General features: G+C 43.9%; 1 protein-coding gene across 2 annotated transcripts in view; it reads right to left on the reverse strand.

Moving 5' to 3' along the window:
* pdzrn3b (PDZ domain containing RING finger 3b) overlaps nucleotides 1-19,137 on the reverse strand; it is a 98,353-nt gene that overhangs the window by 74,335 nt on the left and 4,881 nt on the right. Inside the window, exons 2-3 of one of the 2 annotated variants that reach the window (XM_008281350.1) lie at nucleotides 15,222-15,308; nucleotides 13,243-13,350 (exon numbers count right to left, since the gene is read on the reverse strand). In XM_008281350.1, coding sequence (XP_008279572.1) covers nucleotides 13,243-13,350; nucleotides 15,222-15,308 — 195 coding nt within the window. The remainder of the gene's footprint in view (nucleotides 1-13,242; nucleotides 13,351-15,221; nucleotides 15,309-19,137) is intronic. The other variant, XM_008281351.1, reaches the window with a different exon arrangement.

The raw sequence follows: 19,137 nt of genomic DNA on the forward strand, positions 1-19,137 counted from the left end.
AAGTGGAAATTTTTCTTACAGGAGGTGAAATGCTTTTTTCTAGGAGGTGGGGGGGAAAGGAGAGTATGTCAGTATTATGTGCTGCGGTTGTGGTTTGTCTGCAGGAGCGAGTCGGCTACTTGGAGGTAAGGGACTGGGAGGAGGTCCAGAAGAGACAGAGGGGCTTTCATTTTTACCTTTATGTACAGAACTCAGCCAGACATGCGGTTCTTATTTTCACAGCAAGTTCAGCACACAGTGATAATGTCTGAAAATATTACTTCAACATCAAATCCAGTCAAAAAAAAGGCAAATGTTGATAGAGAAGGTGCAGATGTTGGGGAGTTTGTCCTGGGTGGCCGTCCCAGCGGCATTCGCCCCATGTTGTGCAAGACTGTTGTCTCTGAACAGACTGAGCTCCAGCCGTGCTGTTCAAACAGCACCAACTCACCAAAAAATCAGATAAAGGCCTTGTCTTGATGTGCCAAGGGACAGCTGGGAGAGGGCTTACATTTCGTTGGCTCCAATTCAAGGAATTTGAATCACGGAGCACACACCCTTTACCTGCAGATACCTTGTTTGAGTCTCAGACAGCAGCCGCGCATCACAGCAAAGTTTGTACAGGCACTCTCAAGAGTTCACATCCAACTCAAATAAATGTTTTCATTTCTTTTACATAAGTCCATTATAGAGCTGTTTTTTGTTTTGTTTTCAAAATCATAAGCCCAAAAATAAAGGGCCTTGTGTAAGATCCGGTGTGTGTGGAAGCCAAGTCCCGGCAGTCAGCATGCCTTTTGCTGAGAGACAGCAGCTGTTGGCCTGATATAGCATGGCTCGACAGCAGAGGGGCCACAGTGTTAAAACCAGCCTTGTTTGTTCACAGTCTCTCTCTCTCTCAGTCTACCAAAGTCTACAGATGGTTTTCCTTAATGATCTCAGAGGAAAAATTAGGACATTCACAGTCTCTTTCTCGTAATTAGAGCATAAACAAACAGAAAAAAAAAAACTACAGAATGATGTCAAATTTAACTTCCACAAAGAGATCTCAAAGCCAGACATGCCTTTTCCCCCCTTATTGTGGCCTAAGTCTGCTTTATCTACATCAGTCCTGCTTCAGGTGGCTGGATTCCTGAACTCAATAAAAAAAACCCTGTTGTTTTTTTTTATTCCGTTATCGCCCAAAAGTGCGTGTCCTGGCAGATTAAGGGTAGATGATGCCATGTGATAGGAAAACAAAAGAGAAAATAGATATCTGGTGCAGATCCAGGTCGTGTCTGAGAGACGGAGGTGACCTTGTGCTTAGAAGAGCGAGACAGAATTTAACAAGGGTTAGCCGGGTTAACCCTAATCTTAACAGACACTGAAAAGAGAAAATGGCCTTCTGTAAATCAACGCAAATTGTTCTCATTTTGCAGCGCAACTGGAGATCCTGCGACGTCGGTGGAAGGAAATTAGAGCTTCTTTTTTGCGAGGTACGTGATTGCGCTTTGTTCGTTTTTACGCCTCTCCTGGTGTACACATAAACCGGAACACTTCTTTACGCTGCAGAAGGAAAAACACTGCCTGCCTTAACCCTGCAATAATTTTCCATCTTCCCTCTTGGCACTTTCAGCCTCCTTCCATTTATTTTTTAGGGTAAACTGTCGCAGAAGATGGCAGTGTGGAAACTGCAGTGACAAAAGGCTTAATTTCCCTGTCTTTAAGCCCAAGGCAGCAGGGCTTATGGTGTTATGAGCGTTAAAAAAAAAAGAGCCTACAATGGACTTACAAAGGCCTATTGTCCAGCCACGATAGGCATGACGTTAGAGACATTAGACGTTAAATTACACTTCTTTCTCTTTTCTTGGCCCGCTTTGACTTTCTTGCCTTGAGACTACTGTTTTCATAAGATGGCAAAGGAGGGGAAAATATTCTCTTTCAAGTGTAGCTGGGAACTCTTACTCAGGGGGATATCCTTTACCACCTGCACATATCAATCACACCAGCGCTCGGCTAGAATACGGAGGAAAGAAGCGGGGGAAAAAATCCGCTTGGATCTCACTCCAAGATGCAGACAAAATGGCTGCCGAAGTGTGTCCGCTGGCATACCTCTCTGATTAAATGCTACGTATTCTCGCTGAGTTTCTAATCAAAGCGCCCCTCTGTTAGGCGAGGGGTGAAGGTATCTTTATTGACACCTTGGCGTTGACCTTGGCACGGGGCTCCGCGCTCTCAGCCGGTGGTCCTGGGCTTCTCCTGAGCCCGCCAGTTATTTTCTCTGTCTGAGCGCTATCGTATGTCATAATCTACAGGAATTTGTGGACACAACCTATTCAACCCCAGGTACAAGGTGTACCGTTTTAAGGCGAGGACAATATGCGCATTGGATTGGTGTGAACACAAGAGACAAGTTATTAAACATGTGCTTTTAATAAAAACAGATTAATAGAACAGCAAGGGTAAGCTGAAATACAGAAATTCCCTTTTTTTTGAAAGTGTGTAACTGAACAGCTATTCACAGATGGGCTCCGAATACTGTGACGGAAACTTCTCTCAAGCTAAGCCCTCAAACGTTTAGTAATGAGAAAACGTAGGCTTTTTTTTGCACTCAGCGATACAGAACATGTGGCATATATCACAGCATATACACAGGTGGAATTAGAACACAGTGAAGTGTGCACTTTACAGGGAAGAGCACCTGTATATTCTCAGAGAAAGGGGAGTATCGGGAGAGAGCACACTGTACTTCCCGCTATAGAATAACTCATCCTCCGAGGGGAGAGGAAAAAAAAAAAAAAAAGACATGAGCAGGGATGTCTGAGGGAGGCGGCTGCAGAACATCTCTCTCTCTTTTTCTCCCTGTCCCTGAAAAGCTTGCTCAATGAGCCGGCTCCAACCATTCCTCCGGGCTGTTTGTCAAAAGGAAAGAGGAAGTCTTGAATGAGACAGAGAGGTAACACTTGAAAGGGAACATCTCTCTCCGGGGAACAGGAGAAAGGCCAGAGCAAAGCGGCGTAACAGAGACGGAGAACCACGCTGATGAACAATGTTGTCTATTTGCACACATTTGCATGAGAAAAGGCAGCGCAGCAGCCACCAGTTCCACTAGTTGGCTGGTGAATGGATGGGAGCTCTAGACCTTCTCAAGTGAGGCTGGGGAGAATTGAAGTGGTGGCGACACTAAAGTGGGTTTGTGTTGTCAGGATTAGTTGGTGGGGTGAAGAAAACATTTTGATAAGGGAGGCCTGGCTTCCAAGTTTTAAGCCTTGATTATTCTCTACTGCATATGCACACACGGACAGCTGTGGAGACCATACATGCATATTTGTTGTTATTAAACTGCCGTCTAGCCTGTTTAGTCGACTCACTCCATACATGAATGCTAATGCCAAGCATGCGCACGGCTGCCCTTGCAGTATGGTGGACATGGAAACACAGATGTTGAGCTGCATGCGGACTTCAGGAAACGATCAAATTTACATCATAGCAGACTTTCGCATAGCTGCAGTTGTACAACACAATGCTTAGCTGTGACCCATCAATGCCAATCCAGCCACAGGTCAGTTGAACCACACTGAACTGGAAACCACTACGAGCCCCTAACATCATTTGCCATCCAGAAAAAGGATTCCTCAACATCTTAAAAGTTGAAAAAGAGCAGGTGTGCCATTAAATCTGCACCACAGGACTACTGTACGTTAAGTTAAGGCACATGTGCAATAGTTTATTCAAGTCCATGTGTGTTGATGTATTCCAATTAGCCCAGATATTACTGAACATCTGTCATGTACAGGAGGGACAATTATGTACGGTGATGTCAACCCTGTGTGCTTTGCATCTGTTAAGTCCTAATGGAGCCTCACAAAATGAAACCTAACATCTGCTGGCAGCAGCCTCAGCCATGGCCACAGTGCTGCAGTGTGCAGTGATTAGGATCACTCCAGACTTGTTCTGAAGGTCAGGCTCGAGCAGAAGGGATATTTTTTTAAGAAAACTTTTTAGAAAAGTTCATAATTAAGCATCTAAACGTGCCTGACGATGAAATGTTGGGGGGCTAGATTAGAAAATGTAAGCAAATGGTCGATGCGCTTTGGAACATGATCCGTCAATACAGCATAAAAGAACTGCAGTGGTTTTAAATCAGGAGAGGCAGTGCATTATGCAGGTGCCCTAAAACAAAGTCAGGGGGAATCACATTGCAAGCAGAGGAGGGGGGGGGATCTTGTAAAAAACAAAGTGGCCTACACATATTGCACCAACCTCTTCTGCTTCTGAAAACATATGTTTTAATAAACAGGCAATGCAATGGATAAATTAAATCAAATTTGATCTGAAATGTCAAGACTGGCAGTTTAATCTCAGCTTAGCGAGCCAAACGCGCTGGGCTGGTCGGATTCATTTGCATTAAGCTGAGATAGAGTGTACTAGACTGCTGAATGCACTGCATAGCTCGCCGCGCCACATTCATCATGCGCGATGTGACCGTCATTGCCTGCTCTACAGCGAGGGCAGCCGGCTGGAGGCACGTCCCTTTACCTCGCCAAGAATGTAAAGTACCTGAAGGCCAGGAAGCAGCTAGAATTAATGCTGAAATCATTAGCTCTGATCTTGGACTCCTCTTTGTTATCCAGCTGCCCTTGTTGATGGTCAGTCTTGCACTTTTCAAGTTCAGGGGAACTATTAAGCTTAATGATTTCAGAAGTTAAGATAAGATAAAGTGCTCCAGAATGTAATATAGGGACACCATAAGGGAGTCGGGGAAGCATGAAAAACTCGGGTTTCTTAAAACTTTTCTGTCGCGCTGCTGATGTCACTCCGCGAAAGAGTCGGTCTGACTGTACGTGATTAACAGCGAGTCGAGATTAAACTCATGCAGAGCTGCGGGAAAAGAAATGAAGTCCGCTTCATCATCTCACTGGAGTAACAACTGTAATGGTTCCATATGAGAGGAAGACAAGCGCGCACTCTGGCATTTTGATTGATGAGCGAAACCTATAGCCTATAATCTGCTGTAGGAGCAACGCTGGATCACACAGTGCCACACAAACCATGTTTAAATTACTGTCAGCATATAGCAATTTCCATAGAAACAAACCTGCGTGTCCCAGTGTCTGCCGCCAACACGGGAGAGGAGGAATCCTTGTAATAAAACAGGAAAGTCCCTCCATGTATCATCACGCTTGTTGGCAGTGGTCATAAAACAGACTCACGGAGATCCAGTTGTTGTGTCAGGCGAGACACAACTGTAGGCATTGTTAGACTGAATTTTTTTTTTATTCCGCTAAATGCTCACAATCAAAACTCGACAAACAAGCTGCACGCATGTCAACATTTCGTGATTTATTCTTAAGTCTACCACTGAGGCTTGGCAGCTTGTTTCTCCACTTAATTGATTTCTCTGCATGGAGCATTCCCTCACTCACCAGTTCCCATTTCGTTTTTTATGTTTGCCATAACGCTCCTATCTATCAGTTTTAAGTGGAATATACTACCTCCATAGAGGCTTAACGTTAAGGACTCTTAGTTTATTTGAAAAAGTACCACGGTGACGTACTTTACTGTCATCCCCAGTCATTTCTGCTGACTGGTACTAAAGCTCAAACAGAAATGAGTAAAAGTCTTCAAGATTTCTGGCTCCGCTGCAGCAGAAAAACCGAGATTTACAACTTCTCAAACGTAGTAACACAAAGTTTTAACTGTGGTCTCCGCAATGAGGGATAAATCTGAGGGAAAACTGTCATCACTTTCATTAAGCTGATGGTTTAAAGAATTGTGCCACTGTTTCCTGCTTTTCGTTTTTTTTTGTTCTTTGTGAGATTCCTGCTGTGATCATCTCAAAAGACTAAAGAGCTACGCTGACACGCGCTGCTATTTTCGGCGCAGTCGAACAAAAAAAGCCTTGAAGACAAGACTGCAGAAGCAGCCACGTACATATTAAACTGTGATCTCTCACCCTCAGGTAGAGTTTCTCGGGGTGTGAACAGATTTTCAGTTCGGTTAGACGATACCGATATAGTATAGTGGGGATGCTATATATAGAAATGAGTGAAAATTGACTATTAACTATTCCTCACTCAAATCAAGAACCTGACTCTCATCCAAAAGTGCTCCAGCACCGAAAAGTTAAGAAACCTTTAAGCCAACAGGGACAAAACGTATCTTAAGTTGCTCAAAAAAAAAAAAAAACAACAACAAATTGGATTATTCTGCTTGGGTTGTGGCTTCGGTTGTTAATTATTGTAACAGGGCGGATTTACTGTCAAAACTAATAGCTTTGCGTAAATTCTGAGGCATTCATGATGTCAGAAAATTTGATGCGAATCTTAAATTGATTATACAAGAAGATGCTGTCCCGTGTCATCAGATACTTTGGAAATGTGCACGAGTTAGCCAACTGTGATTATCTAATGGATGGAAACACCCTGCTTTTAATTCTGCTAGTCTCTGCCCTGCTAGAGAGAGAGAGGAAGACAAGCAGAAAGACACTGTTAGCAACAGAGAGATGGAGAGCGAGAGGCAGACAGAGAGAGAGAGTGGGCGGTGATTAACATGCTAGAGTCAGGATGCATTTCAGAGGGGCACTGGGAGGAAACGACGGGCCATTACAGCACAACTGAGGGTCTGTTAATCAGCCTATTAGGGTTTAATTGAGGGTAGTTAATTAGGAGTCGGTGGGCAGTCTGTGCTCGGGGGGTCAGGGGCTGACATGAGAAGCAGCTGGCAAGAGCAACCTGAGCCGATTGTTGCTGATCCATTTACACAAGGCCAGTGATTGATTGGCAGGAAAATTGGCCTTAATTACACCTGTCTATTTCTGCCCATTTTAAACCTTTTAGGAGCCATAAACGAAACCCACCAGCTCCGATGAAGAACGAGCCGAGCGGGACTGCGCTGGAGCAGAGCAAACACATTTACAGTACGCCCCAGACTGTATGTCTCCACAAAAAATCATCAAGCACCCGCCAGCCTTGGAGGACACAAGCTGTTTAAACTGAGTGGAAAAATACAATAAAGCAAAAAAAAAAAAAAAAAAACAGACAAAAGCAACATTCTGGCTGGAGTAAAGTGCAAGCTCACCTCACACCATCTCCACACCGAGACGACTCCACATCTTAAAAATCTTTTTTTTTTTTTTTCTTCCCCCACCTCATATGCAGCAGCAGCGGAAAACAAAGATGTGCTTGTCCTCACTTCTTAAAACCAGCTCTGCATAGGGCAGCGGCTACCACCAGAAGCTGATTATGGACTCTTTAAAGTTAGATTTGATTTAATGTCCTGCTCCTGCCTCTGCTGGACCACGGGGCACAGGAATGCGGCTCGCTGCTAGGATTGGCCCGCTTAGCCTGGGGTGGATTCATCCTGTCTAGGGCCAGTCAAGAGCAACAGAGCGGGGCCACATTCAGCTTTGCCCATCTGGGGAATAAACACGCTGCCTGCACAGGGGCCAAAATCCAATAAAGGGCCTGACAAAGACCTGCTTCTTGCCTCAGAATGCCAAACAACATGTGATCCCCCTTAGGGAAATAACTTCTATGTCTGCTCCTCATAGCCCTGCGGGTCAGAAATAACGCCACAGGAACTTTTGGCACATGTCCTGCTGAGGATGCCATGTGCTGTGACAACCTATTAGTGACAGAGGGGACTAGACAATTATTCTGTTGTACGCTTATTCTCCCAGGATGACCGGTGACATGCTGAATACACTCGAAAACATGAAAAACAAAGTGCAAATGATACTAAAAGCAAAGCTGAGTGCAATGATAGGATTTCACTCAGAGCTTAAACCTGCTTGGTGTGATAAAATATTAAGAGCATCATCGCACAATATAATGTATTGCTGAGTCAGCAAAAACGCAAACTGAGTTTTTGTCATAATCTGGAATGTCCGGAAGGAAAGAAAACGTCGGGGTGGGGTGACCCGATAGCCGAGTGGGTTGGGCGCATACCGCATAGGCGCAAATGCCATCAGCAGTGAGTCCCCCGGTTTGATTCCCAGACAGTCAGCCCTTTACCGCAGGTCATTCCCCTTCTCTCTTTCCCCATATTTCCTGTCTGCTGCTGCTATGCAATAACGACTAAATGCCAAAAATAACCAGATAAACAAAAAATGACAGGGAGCAAATGGCAGCATTTTTTCTTTGTCCAAATACCTCCACTCCATCATGTCTTGAACAGCGGCCTTGACACCAAAAAGGAATAAAGGATCATTGACATGCACACTTGACACACCGCCGCCCCCCCCTCCTCCGACAAAGTTCGCTTCACCTTTCTGTCAGTCAAGCGCTATCTGGCTGCGTTTTTATTCCGTCTAAGGCCTTGTGACTGCAGGGCGGTTGGAGGTGTTTAGTGCTTCACTGTGGGTAACCTCGCAACTCACGCAGCCAGTGACAAGTGCAGATGTGCGACCTTAAATAGCGTCAGAGTTCCACGTTTTAAATATAGACGCGAAGTTTCGGGATGGTGTTAACTTCAGCTGCAAAGTTCAAGCCCTGCTGATTTGTGTAAGCCGCGACAATACCATCGCGAATGCAGGTTGTGTCAAACGTAATAAAGATGTGTTTGGAAGCGGCTCACAAAAAAAAGACATTATCATTCTCAAATGGGTTCAACGACCAGACGGAACTGCCAGCTAATCCAACTTGCATCATCTGTTACGAAAGTGCACACATCACAAGTGTTTTCGGTTGAAACCCTGTTGTATGCAGTAAGATTGTTTCCTTCGATATCAGCCCTCTTATCTGTGCTTTTCCATTCAACTGACATCCAATCTGTACATTTTACATAAACACTGTCATACCTGGGACACATTTCTCCTGGCTAATCACCCCTCTGACGCAAAAACAACCTCGTATAGAAACTCCCGGTGTGAGTTTATTTTAAAGTAGTTGTTGCCGTTCGCCCTCTGCGACCTAAGAATGTTTGCTGAGGATTTACAAGGAGACATTTACAACAGCAGCCCGGGCGTCTCCAGCTCTCTTCCTATTTTCACACTTAGAAGCCCACACAGAAAACATCCCCTTCACCCGGAGAGCTCAGGCCATTCTGGGAATGCGACGCTGGCTTAGTCATGTTGCACAAGCAAAGAGGCTTGAAGAAAGTGGAAGGTCACTTTTGTAAGAAAAACACACTCGCTGCCCGACTTCCAGCGGCGTTCGACGCCGGGCCGAGGCCGGAGACAAAACGCGGGGATTACATTTACATGGTACACATTCGCAGAGTGGCGTGTAAATAATCAATCAGCGAGTAATCTGAAGATATGATTAGAGAATAAGCCGGTTCTACAGAGCGGAGCAATCCCACCGCGAGACTGAATCAGAACTTATTTATCAAATCCTGGCGTAAACACTGGCAGATCCTGACCAGAGTGCTAAGATTTTTTCAGCTTGCAGAGGGGCTAGCGAAAGCAAACACAACTCGGAGGTTTTTATGAGAAAAAAATGTCTGTCTGAACAAGGAGGTATTCATGTGCTGAATCATAGCAGCCTGTAGCTCAGTTAGAGGACAGCCATCTGCTATCACACTCCCCCGCTAAGAGCCTGTTATAGAGGGACGAGCCATGGATCATCATGTACATGTTACATCCATATAGACTTACTGGAACTGACACCTCTACTACAGGAAGAGCGAGCAGCTCCGTGGCTGTTGACTGCGCTGCGGTTTTTTCTGCCTCCACAGGTGAACGAGCATTTCGCTGCTCCATGTAATACGATTGCCCCTTTTTACAGAGTGGCTGATCTCCATAGCACGGTTATGTTATGCCTGGTGAATGGCTGTCAAAATCGTCGCCGCTGTAGGCCTTGTAAACCCCATTTCATGTATTTTTCTTTCCAGTGTAACGGAAAATTAAGGCGGTGATGCAAGGTTCTCAAGTTTATTATAAAAGCTGCATTAATCACCGTTTTTCGTTTTAAGAGTGTATCGGATGGCCGTGCGCAATGTGAAATGGGGTCATTCGTAGTTACAACCATCGAGAATTAGCACCAAAAACTTGCCCGCTGGTTCGGTTCTCCAGCTGCCAGCTCTGCTTTCGGCTGCCTTGTTTCCAGCTGCAGCAGGCAGCTGCTAACAGTGAAAGAGCTCTGATGAACCCACTGGAAGCTACCTGCACAGCGACGAACGACAGACGGGACAAGCCAACATGCACAGCAGAGCAAAGACCGACATGGTTGAGCTAAAAGGAGAGTGAATACTGGACATACATTCCTGAATTTCTGACCAGAAACACGACTCCGAATGAAAGCTAATGTTACTCAGTGTCTGCTGGATTTGGAAACAAGCAACTTTATAAGGTGATAATGTGTCAGTATTGTAATTTCAGGTTGCTCCATTGCCCCACCCAAGCATGCAAATTAAAAAAGAATGTAGCTTTAAAACGAGGATTACTAGAAAATGGTGGACAAGAAGTGGTTTGTTTAGTTAAAAGTAATTTAAAGTGCAAACTAGGGGTTGACCGACATGGTTTCTTCAGGGTGGATAACAATTCTGATTCACATTTGCAGTAGAAATCAAGATCTTGAAGTTAAACTATAGAATAACATAAACTGCAACACAAAATGCTTTTGTTCATGTATGTATGACTTACATATGCTTAAATAAAAGAAAACATCAACATGTATCCTTCAGTGTTGATCGGCTTTTACTTGTGACATGCAGCCAATCAGATCGTGCTGTGGGCGGGGCTTTGGAACTGATTCAAAAAGCTAGAAATCAATACTGATAATTAGAAAAGAAACCTGAAAAATGCTGATCCAATAATCGACAGACCAATAATAAGTCGACCAATCGTGCAAACTTTTAAGCTTCAACGGAAAAGAGATGAAAAGTTTAAGTATTACTGTCACAACTCGTTCTGACGCAGTTACCTGATTCATTGTTTATTCAATTAATTGCTTTTGACGTGTAACCTTAAAGGTTTTGGTAATTAACCCGTAAATCATTTGGTAAGCTTCCAAGTAAAAATCCAACATTTGCTTTTCAGGATTTCCTGCATTTTTCTTCTTTTTAGGATGAATAGTTTGAAAAAGCTCATTTTAAATGTAAGATGTTCACAACCAGGGAGGCGGGAAGATTTTAAAGATAAACCGGAGAGAGAAGATTGACTGATAATGAAATGAATCAGTCGCTGTAGCACTAATCCCATCAAAAGGCTCACATCTTGTTCGATTTCAACACATTATTATAGCAGTCATAAAGCATAATGGAATTAACTACTTTCTCAAGCAACTTGTGTTTATTAAGTGCATATCTTCCCTGTAAAGATCATCAACTGCTTGCTAAAAGTCCGTCTCTGATATTCTAACAGTCACTGGTGTCATACCGTATGTGCCCGGACAGCAGAGCTTCCTGAGAGTTGGCGATGAGAAACCAGATTTCAAAGTTTCTGCATTTCTGATGCAACGTGTCCCACATAGGGCGCTAAATAGGACACCGTAGCAGTAGCTGTTGGTTTCAACCCACAAGTTCAAAACATGAACATGAAACTGCCTTTAGGTGTTTGGGATTAATTTCCTTTGATTCGCCACTGTAAACCACGGAGTTCACAGATCACCTGGGGTTAAAGGTGCAACCCACACAACTGCAAACTGTGTTATGACGTTGCAAACTTTGGCCTGAAAAACCATGACATGGAACTTTTTTTTTTTCTCGCTTCAATGAGTCAACAAAGAAGGAGTCTCTCGAAACACGAACCGCCTCCGCTATCAGGTTTCCCCTCCGATGAAAAGCACCAAGGTGGCATATCAACTCTGAACTGTCTATACATTTTCCTTTTCAATGGCTGAATGATTTATTTTGTTTGGTTTTGTCTACTAATCCCTCACCTCTTGAAAAGAAAAGGTTACTTAATAGGGTGCTTTGCTACCTCCTCAGGCTCTTCGCGTCCGTGTTTCTCCTCGTCGGAGAGATTTCATGACTTCGCTCACAATAGCTGGAGAACAAGACAAACACAAGTGCAGCATTGTCCTACAGCAAAATCTGCGCTCGTTTTTTTTTTTTTTCTGAGGCCGATAAAGATTGAATGGCTATCTCAGCATTAAAACCCTACATGAGATACCTTCTTTAGTAACCAAATACAGCAACATCTGGCCCATTAACATGATTCCCCCAACCTTCCTGAGCTCACACACGCCCGGGCCGACACATGCACGCAACCTCGTAAAAGCAGCCATTGCAGATGTATGCAAAGACACACTTGTACACGTTGTTGCGACACACCAGCTAATCTCTCTCCACTTGGAGTTCCTTTCCGACCCTCAAGATCTGAGCGAACTTCTGGTTCAACCTGCCCTTTTGTCAGGGGGATCTTCGCTGCAAATCTCAGAGACACTTGATTGTGCAACTTGAGGAGATCATAACTGAACATGTTAGTTATGGCGTTGCTGTATTTACAACCACATCGTTTAGAACCATAGCATGAGGCTTGTGCCAGAGGACTTGTGGCATTTTTCAGCCAGTACTTAGCATCCGACTGCAAGAACGACAGGATAGAGCAATCAACGTAGTCCAGATGTTGGGAGTCTTCTTTTCTTGTAAACACTTTCCACAAACATCTCTGGGAGCAACGCGCTGGTCAAAATGCTCTGGGGCAATTTCGCTGAGGTTTGACAATAAAGCCTGCGACAAACCATATTTGTCATCTTGCGGCGCGCGGTAATACACACTCGCAATCCACATAAACCTCTCATTTCAATGCAGCCATTGTGTAAGATTCTGGTTGACAACTGTTCTAAAAAAGCAACCTTTGTGATGTCGAGTTTTTTCAACGCATCCCCCGAGCTGACCTCAGGGTGAGCTGGCCTTTCCACACGAGATTCGGTTTAACGGCGAGAGGAGGATGCTACACGGCAGCTCTGTCATGAGGGATTTGTTAGCTGGGAAGAAAATACAGGGCTCTCTCTCTCTCTTTCTCTCTATCAAAGCCAAAGATTTATCTTCGGTCTATCTGCATCTCTCTCTCTCTCTCTCTATCAAAGCCAAAGATTTATCTTCGGTCTATCTGCAGTGATGCCCCACTTAACAAAGGCTTCGCCTCAGTGTTGATTGGTAGAAATATATGTTGAAATGTTCGCTGTCTGCAGGATTTACATTCAGGAGCTGAAATAAATGCAAATTCGCATTTGACGTGTCACATTTGCTGCTTTCAGCCGGAGCTCAGAGGTCACTGACATAAATATTGAGTGATGGTTTTGTGTTTCCCCGCGTCTTTACGGAGCAGACAGCCATTTATAGTACATCAATTTTCAGTTTTTCTCCTCTGCTTGTAGCACCACAGCGTAGGTCACATACCTCTATTATTCTGTCGTGGATTTGAAGGCCGCCCTCCTTGTCTGCTGGACCTTTCTCGACGATCTTGGACACAAAGATCCCTTCATTTGAAGTGCTGTCATTGTCATCCTGTGGGATAAATTACAGTTATTTTCTGAAGCGTAATAAAAGCACACTGCTCAGACTGTTATGGAGAATAGCACATAAAGAAAATTCAATAAATCTCTCAATAAAACTTGCTAAAGTACTTTAAACCACCCTGGGAACATTGTGCAGGGATTCACATGGTTTGCCCACAGCAAAAAAACATGAACAAGTTTTGCAAGTCTCCAAAGCTAAAGAGTAAGGTCGCCCAAATAACAAAAAGGAAAAAAAAAACCTGTTGCCAACCCTATAACCAAGATATATTTAGTTTGTGCTGCTCAAAACATTGAAGATTTAAGCGAGGATTGAAATAATTCATCGACAGATTTCACTTTTTTTCATAGCAAGCAGCAATTTCAAGGCAGATATCTTCAAATCTGGGCGCATTAAAATAACACAAATATCTGGAAGGCGAGACACCACTAAGGTTAAGTGGAAAAATATGTCGTTTTTTTTGGGGTGAACTGACCCTTTAACCCTGCCCTTGAGTGAGGACTTATGGATTAGCTTTAACTTCAGATGCTTCCCAGGCCGGGAGGGACGACCCCGGCCTACAGAAGGGCCTAAATGTTGACATGTGGATACGCTGAAGCGACCCGCAGTCGTCTGCATCCGACGCTGCGGCCGTGACCCCCAGAGTCAGCGCTAAGTCTGGGTTAACGGCTCATGAAACGCATGAAACGTGTTCTACGCTCCTGCCCAGTTCTGCAACACAAGCACAATTTAATAGGAAGAAAGTCACAGCACAGATGCTAATTAAGAATTTCTGGTCTGCTTCCTTTTTTAGGGGGCATCATGTACGGCGTTAACACTTCAATGCTTTGCTGTAAAAATCCTACTTTGCCTCGCCACCACTACCCCCTATCTCAAGAGTCGTAGACAAAACTATCCCGCAAAACCCTTGGCAGCTGATTGCGCCTACCAAGCCGTACCAGTGCAACAGCCACATGAAACGCATGTGTCAAAGTCTACTGGGATATTAGCTATTTCCAGTCTAATGAATAGCCTCTTACACCGACTGTTGATTTGAGGCTAGCCGGGAAAGCGAAAGCCAAGTATTATCTCCGCTGTCGTACGGTTGAGTTTGATGCATGGCTCTGTCACAACAGCGAGGCAGGTTGCAAATCTATGAGACTCGGGTGAAAAAACCCCCCAAAAAAACGGCTCTTTTTTTAAATTTTTTTATGTGTCGATCTTTTTATAGTTTCCCGCTATAAAAAGTTTTACTGTGATAATCTATGTCACTACAGAAAAGTGCGTCACTGTGGCTGTGGAAAAACAAGCCTGTAACAGTGCCGGTGAAACAGATACGGGGAGCACCATTTCAATAGGACTGCAGAAAGAAGCTCCATGTATGGAAGATAGAGCCGCAACCAGCGTTGAGATATTTTCAACTCCTCGCTCGGCGGAGAGAGTGTGGCATCATTAATGACTTTTACTTGGGAGCCCGGAGGCAAAAAAAGTGGCTGTGAAAGGTTGAGGCCGGGATGAAAAGACCCTTTCCTCTCCTCTGTGTTTACCTCACCGCCAAAAATCCCCTCAATTAGAGACAAAACAACTGCGGTCGAAGCCATAATCCCAGATTTAACTCTCATAAAAGTAATTATAGTTTTTTTAATCTGTAATGCCAAATCCGCTAAACCAGACCAATATATAAACACAATAAAAACTTGATAGATGCGGTCCATCTATCCACAGACGAAGAAACACATGCATGACTGTCTGAGCTGTGTCAGTCTGTACAGAGGAGAGGCTTGTGGTGTATGCGCTACTCATTCCTGGCTCGCCATATGACACTTGGCTGATCACCGGGGGGGGTGGGATGAAACCTCGGAGACGCTCGGCTTTCAACCTACCGCGCATGGCCTTCCTCCTATGATGTTAAAACCCAGAGATCCACCCTCACGAAGAAGGACAACCGTCACGCTTTTAGTCTCGCCTTCCTACAGACAGACAGAAGAAAGACATGTGAACAAAGAGATGGCAGGAGGTTCATGATAATTATTCATAATAATCCATTATTAACTCCAGGTGAGCGACAGGATGATTGAACCGAGCGCTCAAAGAGGAAGAATAGATCAGGGTGAAGAAATGATTAGCGACCTTATTAGTGGCGGAGCCGAGACGCAAGGAATTGCGAATAGAAGACGGTGTACCGGGTAAAGGGAAGTTAATAACACCTTTTTCTCCGCATTAAGGGGGTGATGTGAAAATGGAACTTTGGTTTAATGGTACATCACATAACTTCAGATTTTTTTTTTGGATTTTATTCAAAAATTGCAATTCGAGTTTATCACAAGAGCTGAAGCGAAACCCTAAAAATTCAAGTTACAGCTGTTGATTCGACTCTCCGCAACTCTCTGCTGGCAAATTCTACTCTAGCCAATTAATGTAAATTCTGTGCGGCAGTCAAACAACAAAAATGAGGTTTGCTGCCTACTCTGCAGTTAGCGAGCTCAGCTTACACTGCTTAAAATAACACTCAGTCAGAAGTGGCTCTACAAAAGGAAATACCTCTCACCACTCCAAAAGTCACACCAGACTCAGGTAGGAAGCAGATAGCGTTGCTCGGTTGCTTGTCGAGTTCAAATTTCAAAGAGCCGGTCAGCGAAGTTGTTGAAATACTCGATGCGGTACAACAAACAGAAGTGGGTACAAAACTATGCAATAAAATCATTCCAACTGCGTCACCCTTTCAACGACTGCGTCACCTCGAAGTCGACAAGCACTTAAAGCACAATACTTCAAAAAAATATATTAAAGGCTCCAAAGTACAAACTCGCTGCAACAAAAGTTAATTCGCTGTGATATCTGGGTATCATGACTCTACCTGATACAGAGAAATTTGATTATGAAACTTCACAAAAATGAAAAAGCACAGAAAGAAGATCACATCTCCAGCAGGCATAAAACAAAGCCACTAATCATAGCCACGGTGGACATACTCCTAAAATGGCACCACAGACAGCGCGCTACTTGCACAATCAAGCTTGAAAAAACAGACGGATAAGTGCTTCGGATTTGGCACCAGAGTTATAAATGGAAATCTGAGTTTCTGTGAAGGCTAAAGACAGTGTCAAGGACACTGTACAGCATCAATCTCTATGGACCCCCTTGCGAGCTCTTTGGCACAAAACCGCAATTTCCCAAAGCAAAGCACATTCTCCAGTCAGATGAGACATAGATAAAGTTTTTCAACTCCGATGGGGTCCTGCATCTTTGGCTATGAATCTTGACCAGGACTGCCACAGTGAGCGCACGGTCCTGACAGTGAAGCACAGATATGAGAGTGTGATGCATGAGTGTAAAAGGTGTCAGGGAGATAACATTTAGAAGTGGCGCCACGAATGCCGGCGGCGACATCAAAATGCTGTCTGAAAAGATGACGCTCGGTCTGCAGGAGCTTGGCAGAAGAGGAATATTCCAGCATAATAACAATCCAAAGCACAGAAGGGGAAAAAGTGAAAACTTTGACCTGGTCAGCTATGCCGCCTGACTTGAATCCAACACAACACTTTGGGGGTATTTTAAAGAGTAAGGCAGAGCAACACAAGTCCTTTAAGCAAAAAAAAGTATCTCTCTAGAAATGTGTGAAACAATGGCATCCTCCACGCTGAGGAGGATTGAGGCTGAAATAAAAAATAAAAGTTAAAAAAAGAAAATCTCAGTAATGTGCTGTCTTTCGAGTTCCCACTTTGGGGTCTGCACATATACACTAAATATGAACTGCTACCTTTAAATTTGACATAAGAGCAAACACCCTACTGTTCAACTAAGAAGTAATGCCATTACAGCTTTGAATAATTTAACATTTAAGTGATGATGCTCAGTGGTTTCAAATCTGCATTGTTAAATTATAATTAGGTGTCATCTGCATATTTTAATGTAAAAAAAACCAAGTGAAGTTAGACTACTTTTAGTTATAAATTATATTGTTTTTAATCTCATTATTATATCATATTATTGATTGAAAAACAATCCCTGCAGATAAAGCCTTAGAGCTTTAACTTTCATTATTCACCGAGGCTTCGACAGCTCAGCAGCCAGAAGTGACCTGGTCAAAGAAGAGCCGACAGCCCTCCTCTCTCAGAAAACTGTTGTCCTATGTAAATTAATACACCAGCAGACCTCTTACCGAGAGGCAGCATGACATGAAAACCTCTGGGAAACTCGCAGCGTCAGCCCTTAATCTGTTCTTTTTTAAAGCGGGACTTTAAGGAGAGTTATGAGGTAACATAATTTCAGCTGCCATTCCAGCATGCTGTGACACAGAGAGACTAAATATAAAGCAGATATTACTGGCATGTACAGTATTTCTGACAGCCATATAGGCTAAAAAAGACCATCATCTGCATGTCAGGCCACGCTGGAATGTGCGCTCCTGCACTGTGTCACGGCAGCATCAGAGACACATGCTTCCGAATTACAGCGACTACAGCCGTCACTGTCAACAGGAAGACAGTTGGGCATTACGCAGAGTTCAATTTGACTGATAAAAGCCACGAAGCACCATCCGCTTGAGTTACATTTAACCTGCCACGAGGCTCAAAACAAATTAGATGGCTTTTAAAAGGTGTTTTCACATTTCATCTGCAAGAGCCATTAAAGTGAACTCTGAGTAATTAGAGGTGTTTTTTTTTTTTTTTTTCTTCCACCCCCCCACCCCACATCTGCGAACACTCTAGCAAAGCTCTAATCCGTAAGAAATGAAGTAAGGCTCTTCAGGGGGCTTTACTAAAACATCAGGTGTGGCGAGGTAATAAAAAATAAACTGTCCTTTCCACCAAACATGCGAAACATGATCATGCATGTTGAAAACACGTGAGTCACAGGCGGGTGACAAATTAAAGGAAAAGCGTCTCAGTAAGGTGCTGGGCCACCACTTTGGTTCTTCACAGTCTCTGGAACTTTGGAGGTACGAACACCATTCTTCCAGAACATATTCTATCACTTAGCGTTTCGATGACGGCGGTGGAGAGCGCCGTCCAACGCATCGGTCCATAAACTCCTGTGTAAAGACCTGGTGACTGAAGGCCACAGCGTTTGATTCACATCTTTTCCTTACTCATCAAATTCAGTGACCCCTCGTGCCCTGTGGATGGAGGTACTGTCATCCTGGAAGAGGCTGCTTCCATCAGGATAGAAACGTTTCATCATATCACGAATAAAGGATTTTGTATGGCTCTGCGGCGATCCCCTACCTCAAAGCCAAACCATACCCCCCCACAACATAACAGAGCTACCAGATCCTCTCACTGTAGGGGTCAATTATTCAGGCCTGTACAGTTCTCTTGGTGCATGCAGTCGCCCACTTGTTCAAAATAAGTGGAAAGATGACTCATCTGATCGTACCACTTTTTTTTTTTTCCACATCTCCATCGAGCAGTGTCTACGATTTCTGCACCACCGAACTCCCAAATGCGCATTCATCTTTGTAATGAGTGGTTTAAGCACACTGGAAACCAACTATAATGTCTTTCTAGGTAACTGTCAACGGACTGTTCTTGGTGGTAGTCTGATCAAGTCCTACATTAATGTTCTTGGCCACTTAAGGAAGAACTGCTTCTGTTCTACTAATGCACGAGCATCACAGTCATTAAATGCACACTGTGATTTCTGAATATAGACTGTGTATGAAGATAGACTGACCCTCCATGATGTCACCCTTAGATTTCACAAACAGTGGTTTTGAATCTGTGGTGGCAGCACCTCATTAAACGTACCTCATGGCCAATTAAAAGAATGAGGAAAAAGGTGTGAGTGGTCCATCCT

This window comes from Stegastes partitus, unplaced genomic scaffold (assembly GCF_000690725.1).
Source record: "Stegastes partitus isolate 25-593 unplaced genomic scaffold, Stegastes_partitus-1.0.2 Scaffold231, whole genome shotgun sequence".
NCBI classification, from domain to species: domain Eukaryota; kingdom Metazoa; phylum Chordata; class Actinopteri; family Pomacentridae; genus Stegastes; species Stegastes partitus.